At 40.9% G+C, this 22,761-nt stretch overlaps 1 protein-coding gene across 2 annotated transcripts in view; it reads right to left on the bottom strand.

Moving 5' to 3' along the window:
- Agbl1 (AGBL carboxypeptidase 1) overlaps window positions 1-22,761 on the bottom strand; it is a 768,202-nt gene that overhangs the window by 307,446 nt on the left and 437,995 nt on the right. For both annotated transcript variants that reach the window (XM_075952813.1, XM_075952814.1), the window contains exon 21: window positions 20,860-21,036. In XM_075952813.1, coding sequence (XP_075808928.1) covers window positions 20,860-21,036 — 177 coding nt within the window. The remainder of the gene's footprint in view (window positions 1-20,859; window positions 21,037-22,761) is intronic.

The raw sequence follows: 22,761 nt of genomic DNA, 5'->3' as shown, positions 1-22,761 counted from the left end.
TTTCCAGCTAGTCATCATGCTGTCTGTGCCATTACTAAAACTACAAGTGAAAGACCCCAGCTTAGCTGCTGTAATGCCATTTTGCAAAGCCTTCACACAAACAAATGTAAGTTCAAGGTAAAGTCGGTACTCCTAGGCGGCCACAACAGGATATCTGTGGTCAGACACCAGGCCTAGAAGGGGAACGAACAGTTCTGGGGAAAACTACATGTACCCTAGATAGGGCCAAGTCTGCTATTATTATCAGACCTTCATGTCTCCGGGGAACTTGTCCCCTAAATGAACCCATCTCCTCATTTGAACTGACCAATGAGATCCCTGTAACCATGCATTGCTTCTGTATGCCTGCTTTTGCCACCCTTTTCCTATAAAAAGACCTTCTCCTAGCCTGCAGGCACGCAAGTCCTCTGAAAGGACTTTGCCGCCCACAGGTACCTGTGCCCACCCAATAAACCTCTTGCTAATTACAGCCAGTGGTCTCAACTGTTCCCTGGGTTAGGGGTCTCCTCCTTAGGGAAGGACCACTCTGAGGGTCTTTCACGAGTAATTGAATCAAATAGATGCGATACACAAGCTATACTTTGTATTGGAAATGACTTAGGTACCTAGGGTTGACCTCCATAAATTCTGGAATTTGCTCTCTTGGCAGCTGACTCAGGTGTGTCTGTGTATGTGTGCACATATATGTCCGTAAATGTGTAGTAACCAGAAGTCAATCTCACAATCTCAGTTGTTTTTTTTCCTCTACTGCTCTCCACCGTAAGCTTTTTAATTATCTGAAAATACTATAACTGTGTGTGAATAACACGTGTATGGAGGTACATGTTCCACAGTGGGCATGTGGATACTAGAAGAAGAACTGTGCAGAGCTGGTCATCTTCTTCTCCCTTTATATCAGTTCCAGGATTCAAACTCAGGTCACTGGGCTTCGGCAACAAGTGTACTAACCTTGTGATCCATCTAACTGGTCTTTTCATCTTACTTTTTTGAGGCAGGGTCTCTCACTAACAAAGAACTCACCAATTCAACAATTCAACAAGTCCCAGAGATACTCCTGTCTCTATGACCAGGTTTTTTTTTTTGTTTTTTGTTTTTTTTTTGTTTTGTTTTGTTTTTTTTGAGGCTGCTGGGGATATGAACTCAGGTCCTCATGCTTGTGCAGCAGGTACCTTACTAACTTCCATAGCTCTACATTTATTTATTTATTTATTTATTCATTCATTCATTTCTGGTTCTTGAGACAGGGTTTCTCTGGAGTTTTGGGGTCTTCCCTACAACTAAATGTTGTAGATCAGAGGGGCCATGAACTCACAGAGATCTGCCTGCCTCTGCCTCCGCAGTCCTGGGATTAAAGGTGTTCACCACCATAGCCCGGCTTCTAAAAGTATTATTTTAATAGTAGACATGAAAGCTTCAAAACTGTGCCTACGTGATTCTACACAGCCATTCTGTGACTATCCTATATGATCACATATTGACACTGCAACCGAAAGGTTAGGATCTCATCATATGATTGCCTATGACGTATGACGACAATTCTTTAAAAAGGGGGCATTTGAGACCACTATGAATTTGTTCACTCTTTTATAAGCAAGAAAATGGGGGAAAATGGGTCTGAGAGACTGAATGTACAGATAAACAATAGTCTGACATCATGACAATAAAACTCTCATCCACACAAGAACTTGGAAAACTCATCAATGACTTCTGAAGGGATCAACACATGAGGGTCAGGATGATAATTATAAAATACTCATATTTCAATTGCCTTTCACCATCCGTGCATACAGTGTGTACAAGCATGTCTACAAGCAAGTGTGTGTGCTTCTGTAAAGGATTCTGGAAAGAGAGTGGATTCAAATTATAGACATATATGAGTTGGGATGTTTGATGCTATCTTTTCAAAAGGAGGGATGGTTTATTTTTGCCAACAGCTGAAGAAATTTGAGTTCATCATGGTGGAGAAACATGGTCGTATGTTTACAGTGGGGGCTTGTTGTAGGGCGCCTTAGGACCAGGAGCCATGTTTGGTGTTTTCTTACCTCATTTCCTAATCAGTAAATTCTCAGTTTTCTCAACATTAATAAATAAATTTACAAAGTATTAACACAGGTTTTCCCTGAAAACAAAAGACAGCTGCTTCAGTTTCCTCTAGGAAAGAGCTACTGTGAACAAATATGGGTCTTTGTTCAGTTCTTATACCTCACACAGTCTGGTTTAGTTCTTGCCTGAACAAGAACTAAAGGCAAAGCTTCATTGGTGTGCACAGAAAAGTCAAGGATTAAAGTTGAGCTTTGGCGGCCAGCCTGCGGGGCTCCATCTCAGAGGGCCTGGCATATATACCAGAGGGAGGATTTGATCAGGCTATATTTGCAGTATCATCTGACCTCAGGCACACAGTTCTATGTGCATTGTGCACTTCAATCTTATTAATGTTGAAAAGCAACTCTGACAGACGGAGGCACTCTCGGCAGCAAGTTTCTACTGTGCAGGCACAGCAAGCAAGCCGATCCTTGATGGCTTCAGCTGTCAATTTTCTACTGATGGAGAGATGGGGTGAAGTAAGTCCCATTGTTTGAGCCTGTAGGCTTCCTACTGGCAGAATCTTCTCAGTTAGTGATAACTAGAGGAGACCAACTGTATCAAAGATCTTTGATATCACCTTTGAGCAATAGGAGCCCCAAAGCTCAGCTTCTTTATTCTTTAATCCAGAATAGATTATGCTTCTTGTTAGCAATGCGGCCAAGCTAGGCACATTTAGATTTCACCTTACACCTGTTTATTTATCTATTTATTCATTTTAGTGTGTGTGTGTGTGTGTGCATCCATGCATACATATGCACTTACATGCGCACACGTCACTGTGCAGGTGTGGAAGTCAAAGGACAGTTCATAGGACTCAGTTATCTCTTTCTGTCATGTGAGTCCCAGGATTTGAACTCTGGTCGTTGGTCTTATTGATAAGTGATATTATTGGCTGACTTCTCTCACTAGTCCAAAATTCTGAGTTCAAGCATCTTAGTATTGTATTGGTTAATTTGTAATGTAGGATTTTTAATTTTTGCTCATGAAGTTTATTCTTATCTATAAATATAAATAATTGGGTGACTAATTAGAAGCATTGCTTTTCCTTGAAATAAGTTCATAATTAAAATCATAGAAGATAGTACCCAGCATGTTGTATAAGTGTGTGTATTGCATATGTACATACATAAGCACACACATATATAATACATACATTATGCACAAATGTATGTATACACGTGCTTATATATGGGTAAATAGCTATACATACATACGTGTATATATTTCAATATTATAACACTTTATAATAAATATTAGGAAACTTTCAAAACTAAGGATAATATAAATAGCTAGGTTTACAACCAAAGAGACAAGAAAAGGGATAATGCCAATAACATAATCTAGAGTCTTTGTACCTATAGAAAAACCAAACATTTCCTACTGGGTTCTCATTGTATGATCTCAGGGTTCCCAACTTTCCCCAGTACATCCGCTGTTGCTTGATGATCAAGGAGGGTCCCATAGAAATTGAAACTTTCGCCTTTTTGGTCAATATGGACTTACCTTAGTCAGCATGCCTATAAATGTGAATCTTATTGACTAGGTTGGATTGAGTCCTGCCTAGGAGATTAGGAAAGCACTTATCTGGGTGTGCTGGGAGGGGGTTTCTAGAAAAAAATTATTAAAGGGGAAGACTGATCCTCAGTGTGGGAGGCGGGGAGAGCTGCATCTCACAGGCTAAGACCCAGATGCAGTCAAAGGGGAAAAAGAAAGCCAGGCAGCCCTGAAATACTCTATTTCTCAGCCAGCATAATGAGAGCAGCACTGCCCCACCCTGATCTCCCTGTCATGCTGGCCTGGCACCTCTGAAGATGTGAGCTCCAGGAAATCTTTCCTCCTGTCCCACTGTTCTGTCCGAGATCTCACATTGACAAAAAGGCCGACAGACTTGGCGCCCACATCTTTTTTTAAACCAAACACATTTTCCTGATTTCAGAGTTTTGCTGAATCACACTCCTTCCAAGAAAATCCCTGAGAAAGATTTACCACAGTTGTTGCAGAAGAAGATTCTTCTGTCCCAAGTCTTTGAGTCAATGAACAACTGAGCAAATGCATGGCCAGTAACTTACGCTGCATCACTGGGCTGCGTGCCTTGGCTTTTGCTGACCCATCTTCCAGCAAGTCCCAATTTCCTGTCTTAAAACAAGAATGACCCAAGTGAAAACCCTAAGCAATAGTGGGGAGGATGCCTGAACTGGCCTTGCCCTATAGTCAGATTGATGACTATCTTAAATGTCATCATAGGATCTTCATCCAGGAACTTATAGAAGCAGAGGCAGAGAGCCACAGCAGAGCACTGGACTGAGCTCTCAAAGGCCAGTTGAAGAATGGAAGGAGTAGATTACGAGCAAAGAGGTCAAGACCATGATGGGGACAACCACTGAAACAGTTTACCTGAGCTAATGGGAGCCCACCAACTCTGGCCTAACAGCGAGGGGACCAGCATAAGACCAAACTGGGCCCTCTGAATGTGGGTGATAATTGTATGGCTGGGGCAGACTGTGAAGTCACTGACAATGAGACCAGGATTTATCCCTACTGCTTGTACTGACTTTTTGGAACCCACTCTCTTTGAAGGAATGCCTTGCTTAGCCTAGATATATTAGGGAAGGCCTTGGTCCTGCCTCAAAGCAATGTGCTAGACTTTGTTGACTCCCTATGGAAAGCCTTGCCCTCTCTGAGAAGTGGATGGGGGATTGGGTGGGGAAGAAGGTGAAGGAAACAGGGAGAGGACAGAGTGGGAAATGGGACTGATATGTAAAATGAGAAAAGATAGGTTTTTTTTTCAAAATAAATTTTAAAACGATTAAATAAAAATATATGTAGCTATAAATATTCAGTTGCATATGCAAAAATAAAACAGCTTTTATTCAATTTACAAAACTAGATGTATATTTTATAACATTCCTTCTGTGAGATCATGAAAACCAAACAAATATATGTTCCTGTTCCAAATAATGTGTGAACCTGGTTACTCGCTCTTTTCCTGTAATTTTTTCCCTCAGTGTATTACCTTTGTACACTTGGTTGTACACTTAGAGACTAGAAAAAGAAAAAAAACGGAAAGCAACCAAATCCATTGAAATCCCTAACTCTGTACTTCATGAGTATATGACTTAGATGAATTAGCAAGATACCTTTCCCCTCATTTTCTCATCTATAGAAAGAAGATTAACACCAAGACCTGTATTAGTAGAGCAGATATAAGGGTCAGAAACAAACATACCTAGAGTGTACAAAGGGGATGTTATGTGATGGAGCAACAAGGAGCAAAGACTCAGGTGTATGATTCTAGCTGGATTCAATTCTCAGTTCCTTCAGTTGTGTTTGATCTGGGATGTATCACCCCACTATTTTTTGCCATAACTTCCTTGTCCTAATAGATGATAAAAATAGCAACCACTGTATAGGTTTATATTAACAGTTAATTCATGCAAATGCAAGAGTATATATTAAGTTTCAATAAATACTATGATTTATTATAAAGTCAAGGACAATTTGAGGAAGTTCATGACAAAGAGTTAAATAAAGTCTCTTGTTGCATTTACAGTTCTGAATACCTGCCCACTCCTCTTTGAAGCTGTTCTGCTTAGATAATTTAGAATTATAGGTTAGGTGAAAAAAAACTTGGTAGAGACAAAAATAAACAAGCAAGAGATTTACTATACTTTCTTCTTTCTAATTCAATCTTACCAAGAATTATGTCTCAGATAAGAATGTTCTTCCCTGAGAAGCTGGACTCTAATCCATTAGTTCTGCTCACCACCTGGAACACACTGATGGGTCCTCACAACAAAGAAATATCCAGCACAAAGCGTTATCAGAATTCAGAGTGAGAAAGTCCGAGATGGAAAACTACCTTGCTCAGTAATCCTTCCCATGTCTTATCTCAGTCTATGTTCACCATCACTCAATGACCTGAAAACTAAACACACCTCCTGTGTCCCACAAGAAGAAAGGAAGAATGGTAGCTACTACCTTCCTTTAGAATGTCTGCAGTGTTTTCTGTTTGTTTGATTGTTTTTTTAGGCAATCTTATTTTATGTACAAATCCCAGTTCCTTGTCCTCCCATTGTCCTGCTTCCCCACCCTTCTCCCCACTCCACCCACATCCACTCCTCAGAGAAGGAGAGCAAGAAAAGAGATACCTTGAAAAAGGGAGCCATTATGGGGTTAGTGAGAAACCAGGCACTAGGAAAATTCCCGGGAATTCACAAGGATGACCTCAGCTAAGAATCTAAGCAATAGTGGAGATGGTACCTCAACTGCCTGCAATCAGATTGATGACTACCTTAATTATCATCATAGAACCTTCATCCAGTAACTGATTGAAGCAGATGCAGAGATCCACAGTGAAGCACTGGATCAAACTCCTGGAGTCCAGTCATAGAGAGGCCTGCAGAGTTTGATGACTGAGATTTTTAAATGGTTTTTATTCTGTCTTTGAGGATCTAGTGATCATCAAAGTAGCAACATCGCGGAGAGAAAGACTCGGTGGCTTAGTTCTGTGGAGAGGTTGATCATGACAGCTGTAGTCAACCTGTTGAGGGGTGACTGAAGAGGGCCTGAGGAGTGTTAGGACACACAAATTGATTTGTTATGGTAACTGGCAGTGGCTGTCAGTGGTAAATGAGATTTCAAATGACTGCTAAAGTGACAATCCAATTTGAAAGTCAATCTGTTGTTGCAATGGCCTCTTCCCGCATACTAATTCATAAGAGCTAAAACATAGACAAATCAACCCATGAATTCTCTTCTATGAATGGTAACATACCTGAATAGCAAAACTTAAAAGCAAAGTGTAACTATATCTTGGTTTAGTTAATCTTTGTAGGGCTGGAGAAGAAGGAGACATTCGAACCAAGAGATGAGAGAACGTGAAAAAAAAAACATAAGGTAAAAGTAGTTATTCCATTTCTATATACCTTCTATGTTTTACCTGTTCACACAGATTAAATAAATGTGCTGCCGTATGTGGGTAAACTAAAATGCCCAATGTGGAAAGCCAAGTTCTCACATTGACCATGGGCTAGAAGGAAAGACCAAGCCAGATCTTGCTGGATGAATGAATGACATTATCCAAATCACATTTTTTTCCTCATTGTTTCTAACTAACAATTGACCTTTCGGAATTCTAACCAATTGATGAAATCACTGATAGTGAGAAGAGGAAAATATGTACTCAAAGATCTTCTTCCTAGCAAAATTTTGTGTGCAAAATAAATGATAAATATTTTAAGTAAATTCTAGAACAATCAATGAAATTTTCAAGAAAACTTAATCATTAGAAGCATGAAATCACAGATATGTAAAGATTTTTGTGTGTTTGTTGTTCTTATTGTTGTTTGTTCTATTATTTTTGTTTTGTGCTGGGAATTGAACCTAGGCCCTTTCATATCTTAGGCACATGCTGTACCACTGAACAGTATCATCAGATTTATCAAACATCAATTCAAATGGGTTTTGCAGCTAGACTGGGGCAAGTGAGGCTGGGAGCAGGAAAGATGAATGGGGATGTTGAAAGAGTACAGGGAGAGATGGCTGGAATTGGGGACCTTTTAGGGGGAGTGTGGAAATCTAGCTCAGAGGAAACTTCCTGGAATGTAAGAAGGTGATTGATCCTAGAGAAGAATCCTCGTCGTGGAGGATACAGATCCTGAACTGGCCATCTCTTGTAGCCAGGCTAGGCTTCCGGTGGCAAAACTGGGTTGCATTTGGCTAAGTTGTTGACTGAGTGGATCCCGAGGAGATCCTCAGATAACCCAGAAAGATGATAGGAAAGAGGGTTGCCCTCCATAAACTGGTAGTGGGGCCCCAGGGCCAAGGACAATACAGCTCATTGAATACAGAGACATCGAACTGCTGCCTATAGGGAGCCTGCACCCCTACATGGTAGTCTCTTTGGTGGAAGAAGGGGCCTTGGACACCGACCCAGCCACAAAACCTTTGACCTACAATCTGTATGACCTGAAAGATATGCTGGGGCAATGGTGTCAGAGAACCTGTAGGCGTGGTCAACCAATGTCTGAATTTGCCTTGAGGCCCACTCCACAAGAGGGAGCCCATGTTCCTGAATGGCCAGGAACAAAGGTTGGGTAGCCAGAGACTTATGGCAGAATCAATCATGACTTGTTAAAAATAAGAAAATTGATATCCTGTCCAGTCCTCATTAGAAATGCTTCCTCTGGCAGCAGATGAAGAGAGACACAGTCAGACATTATGCAGAGAGAGAGAGTCTAAAATGAAAGATGAAAGTCTCCATGGTGTCTCTCATAACTAAGGGAATCCCATGGAAGAGAGAATGGAAAGAGAGTAGGATTCTAAGACGGTAGAGGCCCCATTAGAACACAGCCCACTGGAATCAGCTAAGCAGAGCACAAGCAGACTCCCAGAGATTGAAGGGCAAGGCCCGGGCCTACATGGATCTCCTCTGCATTTGTGCCATGGTGTTAGCCTAGGGTTTTTGTGAGACTCCTAACCCTGGAAAAAAATAGGAGACATTTGTGTCTCTTTTTTTCCTGCTCCTGAGACTCTTTTCTTCCTGCTGGGGTTGCCTTGCCCAGCTTAGCTGTGAGGTCTTTGTCTTATTTTATTTTGCATTATCATGTTAATTGCTGTCTCTTGGAGGCCTGTTCTTTTCTGAAGAGAGGTGGAGCAGGAGTAGAAGTGGATGTGGGGGACAGGGAGGAGCTGGGAGGAGAGGAGAGAGGAAACTGTGGTCTTGTTGTATACAACAGAGAAGAATCTATTTTCAATAAAAATATATGTGCAGATTGGTCACCAGTCTGCTAGAGATGCGCATGTAAACCAAGTATTTAAAGAAACATCAAAATGGCAAAATAGCAAAAATAGACACACATATTGTATTTGTGAACCACACAAATTTTTCAATACTGGTTCTATTTTCTTATTTTTCCTTACTAGTTCTACAATATAGCTACAAAAGATATATGTTTACATAGAAACACACAAGCAATTATGTTTGACCCACAGCCCTTCTCCTCAGTCAAAATAATAAAAACAAAATTATAGACTTACATTTATAGGATGCTAGAGGGAACAAGAAAATATCTAAGAATTTTGAATTGCCAAGAAAAATAAGCAGTAGATTTAAATTAGGTTGCAGCAACTATTAATTCAGTTGAAGCAGTGATGGGTGTGTGTTAAAAAGTTCCTCTGTGTTAAGTAAGTAGTTTTCCAGTCTCCTCCATTAAAGGCTTGATGAATGACAGACTCCAGACTATCACAGAACAGCTAGTCTATAAGTTTGTAAGCCAGATTTTGCTTCTTTAGTTTCTTTCTAGACATAACAACTGATAGTTTCTCTGCGAATACTTCGGTTCCTGATGCTTATGACTGAACACACACACACACACACACACACACATACACACACTAAAGTGTGCCTTTTTCTATTTATAATTTTCAACCCATGCAAAGAACATAAGAACATTCATTGCAGAGTTCTGATGATATCATCCTTTTCTACTTCCATCATCTTGTGCTCATGTCTGATCAGCTTCACCTCCTGAATATCTCTTTGCTGTGTTTCCAGTGTTATCTGCCCTCTGCCAACACTGGGCAATTGTAATCACTACCTCGCTTGTCTCAGATCCTTCACTCCCCTGTCTAGTGCAGAGTTGTTAAAAGACACTATGACCCCATTATTCATTTCCTTAAGTCATACCAACAATCTCATATTATCATGGAATTAAACTCCACTCCTTTAAGATAACTTATAAAGCTCCTTTCATCTGACCATTGCTTACTCCTACTACAAATCTTCCACGTCTGTCTAAAAATTGAGTTACATTATTAAATGAAACATTTTTTTTCAATGCAATTAGATTGGGTTGGAAAAAAGAAGAAATATCACGCCTCTCATTTTAGGCATTATGATAATTTCAGTGTAATCTAATATCACATAAAATTTTAACAGTCATAGTTCACATGTAATTCATATTACACTTAAAATTAAGGAAATAAAACCTTAAATATTTTTATGAATTTTCTTATACTTGAGTGATTTCTTTTTGTTTTAACCAAATGCAGGGCTTTCTATTTATACATATTATATTTAGACATATTAAATTCTGCCCAGGATTCCATTTGACTGCAGTTCTGAAGACACAATCTTGCCATGAAACAGAACGGCTTGTGCTAGCTCCGCAGTATCTGAAAACGTCACCAGCCTAAGGTGAAGTGGAGGACCGCTGGTCAGTTGCCAGGAGACTGAACATCCACTGGGATTTTCCCTGTCTGGGTGTAAGGAGATGTAGGTGAGCTGACAGCTAGCGTGTGATGAAGGTGGGGGAGCCGCTTAGCTGTATTTCATCACAGCCATAAACGGAGTGCTTTTGGTACATTTACACAGATGGAGATAAAAAAATTAGCCCTTTCTTTTGGTGACTGAAGATTAAAAAAGAATAAATAACGCCATCTCATATACAGCCAACAATTGCTGAACCTCATAGACACAAGTAAAAAAAAGCCTGGTGTCATGTTTCCACCACTAACAAGCAGTGGCTGGGTATTCGCATATCACAGTGCATTGCTAGAGTCAAATTTTGACAAGTGTAAGCACGGCACCCAAACTCATGCACATGTTTGGTTGGCTATTACAAATGTGTGCTATCGTTAATGTGTGAACTATTCATATTTTCTAGGGAATTGTAAAGAGCATATTCTAGAGACCTTCGCCAATTCTCTCAAGGTCATCCATCCCTGAGTCCCTGGTGGTGAATTTTGCCTCCAGTGTCACCAGCTGTAGTTGGGAACTGGTAGTTTCTCACCTGGGCCTACAGTCACATGCCTGGGAAATTCTTCATGCTTGCTGCCATGATCTAGCCAGGCCAAACATCCTGATTTTCTGGCCAGTCAAAGCGTTCTGGCTTTGGACCACTAGCCACAGCGGAAGCCATATTCAGATGCAACTGGAAATGCCACTTTAACTCTCTGGGGACACCTTTGACTAATGAGAAGGTAGATGGGAAGGGCAGGTACAACGTACAGGCAGGGGCTCTGTTCTTCGAGTCCTCTAGTGCATGTACTCTCTGGACACATCCCTGTAGGTGAGCAAGGCCCCTTGGTGGCTTTAATCCGTACAACAATGCCTATATTTTGCGTCACATTTGCTTCCCTGACCTGGCTCCCCCTTTATCGTCCACTGCCACTCCCCCATCATGCTTGGTCTATAGCAAATTTCTGACACAGTGGAAATGTTTACAAAAGTGTTGGTAAGTCACAGATCTGTTTGCAAAGGGAAGGTGATTTCAGAGACATAAAAATCAGTGGTGCAGCCAGGATTTCCTCCGGAACAAATAATTATGAAGACTCTTACTTAATTAAACACGGACTTCCTCTTCATCTGTATAAGTAAGACTCACCTTTTTTTGATCTTTTTCATTCTCTTTGCTCCAGGGAGGCAGAGTTAACAAAGGACCATATAGTAATGCCCTCGGAGAGTCTGGGGAGTGCTCCTAAGGAGAGCCCCCTGGTATCAGTCACAGTATGAAGAGTCCCAATGGCCCCAGTGTACTGGATGCCAAAGCCCAGTCCAGAATCCCATGGTGAGATTTATACATATAAAATGAGACGTAAGGATGAAAGGAAAGAAGGATGAAAGAGAAATCAAGAACTTCCTCACGCTGCCCTACTTGCAAATGATTGTCTTCTGTTTTCCCAGATGTTGTCTTTTTCGGTTTCACATACACCCCAGAAAAACTTGTGGATAATTCACATTCAACAAAACCATCATTTACCGAGGACCTAAATCCTCATCTCCTGCTCTCCCATAGCGCCCAGCTCCTTCCCTACCGCTCCCTACTCTAGGCTGCTGCTGCTTATTTAAGCATTTGCTGCTCTGGCTGGTAGTAAAGCTCTTAGGGAGCAGGGAGCTGTCAGTTCTCCTCTCTGTCATATTCTTGGCTCTTAGCATATTGCGAATTAAAAAAAATTCCTTGAATGATATACAAAAGAACAAATGAAGATTGAAGATGTCCTGACCACATACCTAGCCTTGGTGGAGCGTTCTGAGTGTTCTATATATTCCCATAGTCATCTGCCAATTTAAAATAAAGTCGATAATAAGTGTATAGTGACTGATGAGACAATTGTGAGTTTATATAAAAACATCTAATGCATGTCTTCTAATATCAGAGTTGAAAGTATTCTGGAACATTCTCTACTTGTTAGCAATCTTGGAACACAGATATTATAAGGAGAATTAATCTAAGTTGTTACAACAACAACGACAACAAAAGAACTCAAGTCATTCACCTGGAATGAGACACAGCGGAAAATGACAACAGATTGGCTGGAGATCTTGAACCTTCCCCTTCTCCGCATAGTAAAGCAGTTACTGCAACCAGGGTCTTCTCCAGGTTACCCTTTGCTTTCTAGGTAGCACTGCCTAACCTGGATGGTGCCTTTCTGAGCACATTAGTATGTAGACGCAACTCCATGGACTCAGTCACGCACCAGAGACCAAAGTCAAGCATCCCAGGTGGGACAAATCCTGTGTCCCAGTGCTACAAGTGAAATAAATCCCTGGCTTAAGTCTGCTTTCTTTGGTTTTAGATGTCTGCTCTATGAGGGTACCCAGCTTATTGCATTTACATAGATCACATGGGGAGAATAAGATTTACAGAGATAAACTACCTTTTCTTCTTCTTACTCGTTTGAAGCCAAATTATTTTTAAAGAACCAGAGGTCATTTAAGGCTTATTGGATTATTCCAAGTGTCAGATTCCCTCCTTATTTTTGATAGAAGGAATCATTTTCTGCAATGGGCATTTAAAATTCAAGGCTGCTAGGGTGCGAGTAATCCCAGGAAAGGCCCCTGCTGGCAACCTTATTAGCATCGCTGCCTCTTGATTTTTATTTAATTCCTTTTACTATTCTATTGCAGTGCTGACAGACATTCGGAAGCTGAGGGCTCCAGAATGAGGGCAGTATTTCATTGTATCATCAAGCCTGCAGTGAGCTAATAAACTGCCCACCAAGCGCTTTGAGATCATATAGCAAGAGGTCAAAGGAACTGGAACTGTGGCTCAGTGGTAAGAGCATCCAGACAGCATGCGCAAGGCCCTGAGTTTGATCACCGGCCCCATAAATAAACAATAAAATGATGGGTTAAACAAGGGAACCACAAGCGTGGAATCGGAGTTAATAAGGAAAGAAAGAGTACTGACATAAAGGGTCCAAATAGGCTTCCCCCAAAATGATGGATTAGCATCTGGATTTCATCTCTGTATCTGCAAAGGACTAAAGTGACATGCCAATGGCAAAAATAAGCACTTGGAAAACGGGACTCTTTTCTAAGCTCCAGGGAGGGGAAGGCTGTTACAGAACATGGGTGAAAAAAAAGAAAGAAAGGCTCTTACAACATTAAAATGTTAACTTAGAGCAACCAAACTGTTCATACTGGGGATTACATTCAGCTTGTAAATCATATTCATATCTGACACTGCACGCTAGCTCAAAAGTAAATACAACAATGGCCTTGCCCTAACCAAAAGGTTAGAGCTCCCATCTTCCCCTGACTCACGCACTCTTGACCTTTGCAAATCTACTTTGAGACCCTCAAGTGGAAACAGTCACCCAGAGAGCTCCTTCAAGTAGAGTCTGTTTGAGCAGATGCGACCTGGGGCTTGCTTTGCTAACAAATGCCAGGTACTGCTGATGCCCCAGGAGCCCAAGCACCACCTGTGAAGGAGAGCCCTGGGAGATTAGTGTCCAGGTAATTACAGACTGAAGTTAATCCAAAGCACACTTAATGAGAGGCATCGTTGTTCCTCCGCTAATGGGTTCTGAGGCAGAAATATCTGGTGATTTATAGACTGAGGTCAATTTTTTTTTTTAAAAGAAAGTCAAGCAAAACGTTTCGAGAGAAATAGCCAAAGTACAGAAGAACCCTCCAGAGATCCAGGATTCTTGTAATCTTTTGCAGGTGATCACACGCCCTCTCTAGAATAACTGTAAAAACTGTTAAGTCTTGTCCCAGGGAATAGGCATATAGTTCCTAGTCCCATCCCTTACATAATCACATTTTTTCCTAGGCTCTTGTGAGCTCACGTAATAAAATTGTTTAAAGTCTCCTGCCCTGAGCTTGGCCCAGAAGCCAGGAGAAACAAACAAAATCATGTGTAATTTCCCCAGGATGCTAGACGATTTTTAAATATAAGTCTTATACGAAAAAATAACTTAGCTAACCATATAAACATATAAAAGACAATTCAAAAGAAAAATAGCAGCAGGTAGGAACAGGAGAATTTGAAAGTCTGGGGCATAAGCTCTGGAAATTTCTCCATAGCCTTAAAGAGGATCTGGAATGGAAAAAATGTTTTCAAACAATCTTGCCTTCTATGTTTACACTGATATCCTGCCTCAGTCTCTCCATGAGCAGATCCTGGATCATCAGACTCTGAATGATCAAGGTAAGATATGATAGTATACCCCTTGAGCCATGCTTTCATTCCAGAAATTTCTGGACTCATGGTCTCATGGTTCAGAAGTCTCATTGTTTAATCTCCAGATGGTTTTTAACATACATTAAAGATTGAGGTGTCCTTAACTTTCTTCTGTTTACCATAATGGGAGAAAAATCCACCTTCACAGTCAATCAGGAGCTGAAAAGGTGTATACTCCTCATACAAATGAAGGATATAGGAGAAGGGACTTGAAAATAGAAATTAAATATATTTACCAGTTGTGGTCATGGCTAGAGAAGGTATGCTTGTTTATGTGTTTGTTTTAATTCAGCCATCTTTGTAGACACATGAAGTTGTCCCCTACACTACCATTTATTCCTCCCTTGTTTCTTTCTGTTCCCCTAAATAAAGGCTCACAAAATCTTGTCTTTCTCCTCTTCTTTCTCCTCCTCCTCCTCCTTCTCCAGGACTTCACAGATGCAATGTCTACATATATATAGATTATGCTAAGTAGCAATTTGATAGACTAAATAGAAAATGATAAAGAAAATGTCTAAATATTATATACAGTTTATATAATATAGGTAAATCTACTAACATACACACAGAGAGACACACATATATACATACTTAGATAGAGAGAGAGAGAAGAGTTAGAGGGATGTGGATAATAATCTCCACATAAGTCAAATCATTGGTTTCTTTAGTTTTTAAACTCTGGCTACATGCTACAGTTCTAAAAATCCAGAGTCCTTATCTCTAACTGACCCTAAAGGTTTGACTAAGGTCTAGAATGTAATATTATGGTCAAAAATTGTCATCATTGCTAAGATAAAAATATAAAATTGCGGCCGGGCGGTAGTGGCGCACGCCTTTAATCCCAGCACTCGGGAGGCAGAGGCAGGCGGATCTCTGTGAGTTCGAGACCAGCCTGGTCTAAAAGAGCTAGTTCCAGGACAGGCTCCAAAACCACAGAGAAACCCTGTCTCAAAAAACCAAAAAATATATATATATAAAATTGCCATTAGCAATTTTTATTATCAATACAAACCAAAATCTTGTTTGGAGTTTAAACATGGGGTGAGCTTTTAATGTGAAAATTGAGATGTGTTCCTCTAAACAGTAGTTTTGTTACTCTTGATGTCCTTATTAGACAAGAAGAGATGGAGAGAGAGCCGCACTAGGGGAGAAGGCCATGTGATAACAAAGCAATAGGCTAAGATTATTGATCTAGAAACCAGAGAATATAACAGATTTTGGCAATACCGCAGCCAAGAGATGGGCATGGGATAACATCTCTGATCAAGTTCCCAGAGAGAAGGTAGTCCTGCTGAGACCTGGATTTAAACTTCTTGCCTCCAAAATCATGCTAGAAAAAATATCCACAATCTATAGTCCTTTGTTATGCAGCTTCTCACAGTTCCAGTAATAAGCCCGACCTCTACTTCTTTTCAAGTCCTGGTGATTGAACCCAAGGCCTTGAATAAGTAGTCTTCTGCTGAGCTGCATCCTTAGCCCTTGGCTCTTAAGATAAGGTTTCTCTGTGTAACCCACACAGACTTTGGGCTCACCATGTAGCTCAGAATGGTCATCAGAAATCCTCCTTCTTCCATATCCTTGGTGCTGGGAAGACAAAATCATAGTGCCTGACTGCCTAGCCTCCATTACATAGCAATGTAGAAAACCCACTTCTCAGATGGAGTCTCTGGCTGCATGTCCTAAATAATCAAAGCCAGTGGAGTATGAAGGAGGGATCCTGGGAGCCTTGGAAAGTATTTGTAGATAATATAATTTCCTTCTGAAATTCACTCTCATCAAAACATTTTCAATATTTAAATGTTTAATTCAAACATTTATATTTCCTAATGTATGTCTTTTAAAAAACCACTAAGTTGGTTATAAGTTGGTTGCCCCAGGAAAGCTCTTCTAAGACTCAGAGACTCCCATAGAAGTATTTAAGGAGTATTCTCTACAACATTGGTGAACAACAAAAAACGTGAAGTTGGTCAGGAGAAGAGTAAGCTCTCACTGAATATGCAATAGAAGCCCCAGAAAATCCAAGAGAGAACTTTAGCGGCAAGGAGACTAACAGGCAAGGAGACTCAGCTCTTGTCCCCAGTTTAACCTGCCCCTGTATGTACGTACTCTAGAAGAGCCAAGGATTTTGGGAAAAGCAGTTGGCAGCTTTCTTCAGAAGCAGGTGATGCACTATGACAGACACAGCTGTAAGCATGTAGGGGAAATGAGTGGCTTGAGCCTAAACGGGACTTAGAATATGGACTGTGGCATCGACCTTGTATACAAAGGGAAGTCTGCCTGCCTAAACACCATCTGTTATGAGGATGTGGCCATGAGAGATTCCACACCTGGACCAGATCGCTTTATTCTGGGAAAGAATCCATTAGGTGCTCTTAAATCATGTCATAATGACAGGGCCAAGAGATCTCAGCTCTGGTTTCTTGGCCTGGCCCTCTCCCACCCACACACTCCCCATGTGCGCATCCTGCAGCAGCTCTCAAAGACTCCATTTTTACAATGGCTGTGATCACATGTGGACCACAATGAATTCGGTTTTATTAGATACTTGGATAGACAGGATAATCATTTAACCACTCTATAGAAATTCTGACCCATTGCCTTCATTTATTTATTCACTCGTCATACACTTTACTAGTGATTCAATGCTAGACTCAGCATTGAGTGTTTAAACAAGCAAGAGATTGTAAAATTTTTAGCAAAATGGTAAATTATTGGACTTTACTTAGAAAAAAAGAAGGGCACTTGGATAGTGTTGTGGATGGCTGTCCTCTGGCCCATGACATCTTAATTAGACCAGATGTGGTGGACCACACAAGATCCTCCCAGGATCAGGTCCATTGGTACAAGTGGAAGGAAGGTCTTCAGATGGTCCCCTGCAATTACAGCCTACTCTTCCCTTGGGGATGTGATTCTGCTTTAGTTGACTGTGGTCTTGGGAAGTGATAGAGTGCACAGTGGGTGAGAGGGCTACCTCAAGGGGACTCCAGCTGAGCCGCTGCTGTGACCTTGTTACCCAGACCAGGGTAGGAGTTTTCAGTGGTACAAGTGTTTGGGACCACACATGTTTCTCTGAGAAATATCTTACACATGCTGCTGCAAGTAAGCAAGTAGCGAACGCTTGGTTTCACCACCCTAAATGAGTGGAGTCATCTTCTTAGTCTGTTATTGGTGCCAGACACGGATAATGGGCTTTGCTCATCTTTTCCAAGCAAAGGTCATCCAATAGATGGGTTAAAGGTCGTTACTATGTCTTGAATAACTCAGGGTTGTGGAAAGGGACCTCAGTGGAGGCTGGAAAAGATGAAGGACGCACACGGAGGGTCCACAACATAAAGCAGCTAACGCGTAGAAAGGGTACCAAACACCAGTTAGCTATTCTTTGACCTCAGCTGAATCACCTGTCTTCTATTCTTGCTCTAAGTAAGGCCGTGTTATCTTTCTACAAGTCCACAATGTTGTCAAGATGCAAGCTAACAGCCTACTTGAGTGGGAGCACTCGTGTCAAACTCCGTAGCCATTAGCAACCCATGAAACCCAGATACTTGCCTCTGTATGTAGAAGCACATGATGGATGTGACCCCAAGTTACACACATTCAGTAAAAAGCAAACAGATGTCCATATCAACTAGACACCTCTTAAAACATGAGCTCTGAATGGTTGTTCATTCCGTTTTCCTTCCTGCCTCAGAAGATGTGAGAGCTTTAGGCCAGTCCCCAGTAGGTAAAGCAAATTCTCTCACTAGGTGGAACTTCCAGGTTAAACACAAATTTTGGATCTAACTATACAACTAGAGCAGAAACTGTGTCTCAAAGAGATATAAGCAGGAGATTTCTTTAAAACTATCCAACTGTAGACTGGAAAATAGAAGAGAAAAATATCATATTAATAATAATTATCTGAATGTATTGGCTAATGTTCTTTAATGTACCTCCAGCATAAATGTCACCGTAAGAAATGCTATTTCACTTCACCACTAACAAATCAGGTACTTAGTGTGCTGGGGGAGAAGTGATTGGAACTGCTTTAAAGCCACGTTAACCAGAGAAACTGCAAAAATATTTATATTCTTATGAAGGAAGGAAGGAATGCCCCTCATGGGTGTATTTAAGTATCCTCAATCTTTTGGATAAATGGTAATGCTAAACAAAAAATGGAAAGATGACCTTAGAATAATAACCTCAAGACCCAACTGGGACTCAGCTTCCCAATATAAAAAAAAATCATTTGCAATATGTTCAGGGTAAAAGTTTCTATACTGCTTTATAGCTCACAGACTTTATGATATTCCTCAAACAAAAATCACCCAAACACCCAACTCTGAGTTGGCTTCCTTCCTACGAGATAGGCCCTCCCATATGTAAAATTACTCACCCAACCATGCTCACCATCTGTAATTCTGCTCAGTGAGGCTCTGTGGTGTGTGTAAGGACAGGAAAACAATGGGAAGGAGAAAACCAATCCATTCATAGAGGTGTTTCATATAGAGCCTGGGCCTGTGAAAGCAAAACCAGGTCTGGCGCAGTTGGGGCTTTCTGTAGCCAGTTCTCTCCATTCTTCCTTTAAGAGACCTCATACAAAGGCAATGTGGAAAATTTCACAGAGCAGACATTGGGTCAGTGCCTGAACGCCAGCCCATTGTCTGAGTATCTTTCATCCTTTGTCATTGCTAACATTTCCATGTCATTTCCATGTATGTTACATGGAAAATGAAGATCTGAGATGACCTGACCTGTGAGTTATTGTGTTTGCACACAGCCAGAAAGGCCTTTGAGTGGCCAGTTGATTCATAGTGGATGCCATTGATTTTTAGGTGACTAGATGAAACTAGGCTGGATAAGTTCTTGGAGAAACTAAGTCAATGAAAGTCAACAATCCAATTAATCTGTAAAATGTTGTATGGGATGCTTTTGAATGACTGTCCCCTTTTCCATAAAAAGGCAGATGACGAAGAGATAAAATACTATATTCAAAAGGCCACAGAATCAAAGTACTCTAGGCTTATTTTTTTCTGATACCATAGATTTTTGAATGACAATAGAATGAGGAGAATTTGATAAAATAATCTCCAACCATCTACACATGTACAGAACTCATGTGTTGTAAGGAGAACAAGTTTCATTCATATCTTTCTTTGATTGGGCAGGCATGTAGGCATGTGAGACAATGGGCTTCCAGCCCTTTCGATAAATGGAAGAGTGAGGTCTTTGGCTGCCTGTGCAAAGATCCCAAATCTTCCTATTTTGCATCGATATTAACAAGAGAAAATTGGATTAATTAGTCGAATAACATTAATCCACTAACAATGCAATTCTTTGAAGCAACTGTGTAGGATAATTAGCAGACAGAATTAGCGAGACAAAATGAATGGCTCCCTAGCCCTGTGTCAAAATTCTCTTTGGCCAGGTGGGAAGACAGGCAGCTCTCATAATCTGCCAGTCCCTAACCTCTCTGTGATGAGCGAACAGATTTCTACGAACTCATGATAGATGCCAAGTGTTTCCTGGCTGTTCTAGGAGCGTTTCAAAGCCAACACCCAATGAGCATTAGCGCTCGTCAGGTCCAGGTAGTTTGGGGGTTGAATGGAAGTCACCAAGGAGTAGTCTGTCAACTTGCCTTAGAAATTTAAAAGAGTCTATTACCCTGGCATTGTCACTGAGTCTCTTATTTATGCTTCTCGATGGGAGAGTGGGAAGAGCAGCCAGAGCAGTGTGCTGTAGCAGCTATCCAGCTGCTCATGCCGTTAATATAGCTGTAGAAAGGACATGATTTATACAGCACTGCTTTCCCTCAACACTAGCTCGAGCATCAAAAAAAAAAAATAGCCCACACATTTTGGTGGACTCATAGTGAACACATGCTCCACTATGCTCTGGTGACAGCAGGTGGCTGCTGGTTTACCCTGCCACATAAAACACCCGGCGCAGAAATGTTTTGATTGCACCTATAGACCTATACCCTCTCCGATGTGCAGTTTGGTTATTGGAAAAGATAACATATTTCCATGCATATAACAGTCATGACTGGTCGTTCAGATCGAAGAGAGGCTCCCTGCCGCTTGCTAGTGCAGACAGCTGATGGAAGTACTACATTGGAAGGCATGCACAGGTTATTTCCAGGATCAACAGAGCTGCTGCCGCAGGTATAAAAATAATCATTGAAGCAGTTCTTCACAGCGAAGGGGTGAGGGCAGACTCAGCTGGAAGCTTCCTACCCCTTGCAAGGGAGAAAGGCAGGTCTGCTATTGCTCCTCATTTCCATGTTCTGCTGCTGAGCAGATAGCAGGGGCCCGACAGCTTCACATACCTGATAGGGGCCCTGGTTGCAGCCACAATAGCTGCTCTCCATGGTGTAACTTCTGGAAACTCCCATCTCTCTCCACACCACAACCCGGGCAGTGGAGGCTCGTGATTTTTCCACCAGAAAACTGCAGCTGTTCATGGTGAATGCTGGTGCTAGCTTGTCCAGGATTTTAGGAAGCATCTATAATTAAAATAAATAAATAAATAAATAAATAAACAAACAAATATATATATATATAAAACAAATTATGATAAGCTATGGGTAATTAAGAATATGCATTATTGCTGGGTGGTGGTGGCACATGGCTTTAATCCCAGCACTTGGGAGGCTGAGGCAGGAGGATCTCTGTGAGTTAGAGACCAGCCTGGTCTACAAGATCTAGTTCCAGGACCAGCACCAAAGCTACCAAGAAACCTTGTCTCGAAAATCAAATATATATATATATATATATATATATATATATATATATATATATATATATACATTATTTAAAAATGGATTCTCAGCATGTATTATTAAACATCACTATACATCAAATACATGGTTATCTTCCTCTGAATCATTAATTCTAATAAACAAATATCAACAATTTTACCATTTTGCCCATGTGTGAGGCTTGACAAATAAAGAAATAAATAACCCAAGAGCCACAGCTATGAGATAGTCAGGCCAACCTGGTCTACTTCAGCATCATGAGTTTTGGCTCCCCTTTCCTCTGGCACTGTGCACCCAGTTTCATACACTGCTAAGTTGTGCCAGCTGAGAACTATACACGTCACAGAGAACTGCAGCTTCAACAGACTCCATCCAGTTCCACCCAGGACAGAGGACTATGGGCTTATCTCTGACAGCCACGGACAGTCCTCACCCATAGAAACATATGAATATAAAGTGCACTCATCTCCTGTGAGTGTATAATTGCCCTAATGAACTCTCTCATCGCATCCTCCATGTCATAAATCGAGAGCAGAATCAATTATGAAACTCCTAGGATGCCATCCTCCTAGGGTTCATATATCCCGACTTTTCTAGGAATGAAACTCTTTTATTCAAGACTTTTTCATCTCCATTGAGAAGGAATGGATAATCTCCTGCCACTCCAATTAATCAAGGGGGCTCCTAGGCACCAGATCTGCCCCCAAGGAGAGGATAACTCAGATGCGATAGGACACACAGTACTTGGATCAGCAGAAACGCTAAACACGGGCAGCCCCAGGTCATAGCGGTATTAAAAGTCCATTTCACTTCAGTAGTCACAGAATATGCACAAATAGTATATGATATAAAATTGCGTACAATACGTAACAAACAGTGGAAATTCAGGCTTTTAGGCAAATTCTCCAGAAGAAAATATGAACTACTCTGGTAGAAATGTAGCTCCTTTGTCATTCCTAGAACATCCAGCAAATCTTTATCTCTCTGGTGTTTTTGTCCCCATACTTAATATAACTTAATTCTATGATTATCAATGTAAAGTATATATTTTATAGGTATATCACCATATTTGTGTGGCTCATTAAGATATCTGAGTTATCACACAGCTTCCAGGCCTACTGATAATTTTGAAAAGAAAAATTAAATGCTAATTTTTATTTGTGTTGTGCACTCATCGATCTCTCCAGGTAAGTTCTAACTCCATTGGTTTCTTCAGAGTGTTCATCACAACAATAAATACATAGTTGCTTGCTTTACATTTCCTCTTGACCTTGTAAATTTCATGATGGCAGAAGATCCCTGCACATTGAGAAATGCTTCTCGTGACAACAATTCAGGATACTGGTTGAAGAAATAAAATAGAATCCTTTTTTATTTCATTAATAAAACTATCTTTTTCATTTCATATTCCAATCCCAGCTTCCACTCCCTCCCCTCCTCCTGTTACCTTTACCTACCCCAGAACCCACA

The sequence above is a fragment of the Microtus pennsylvanicus genome, chromosome 18 (genome assembly GCF_037038515.1).
Source record: "Microtus pennsylvanicus isolate mMicPen1 chromosome 18, mMicPen1.hap1, whole genome shotgun sequence".
Lineage (NCBI taxonomy): Eukaryota > Metazoa > Chordata > Mammalia > Rodentia > Cricetidae > Microtus > Microtus pennsylvanicus.
Note: the sequence above shows the minus strand (reverse complement) of the source record. Positions and strands in the feature narration are given on the sequence as shown.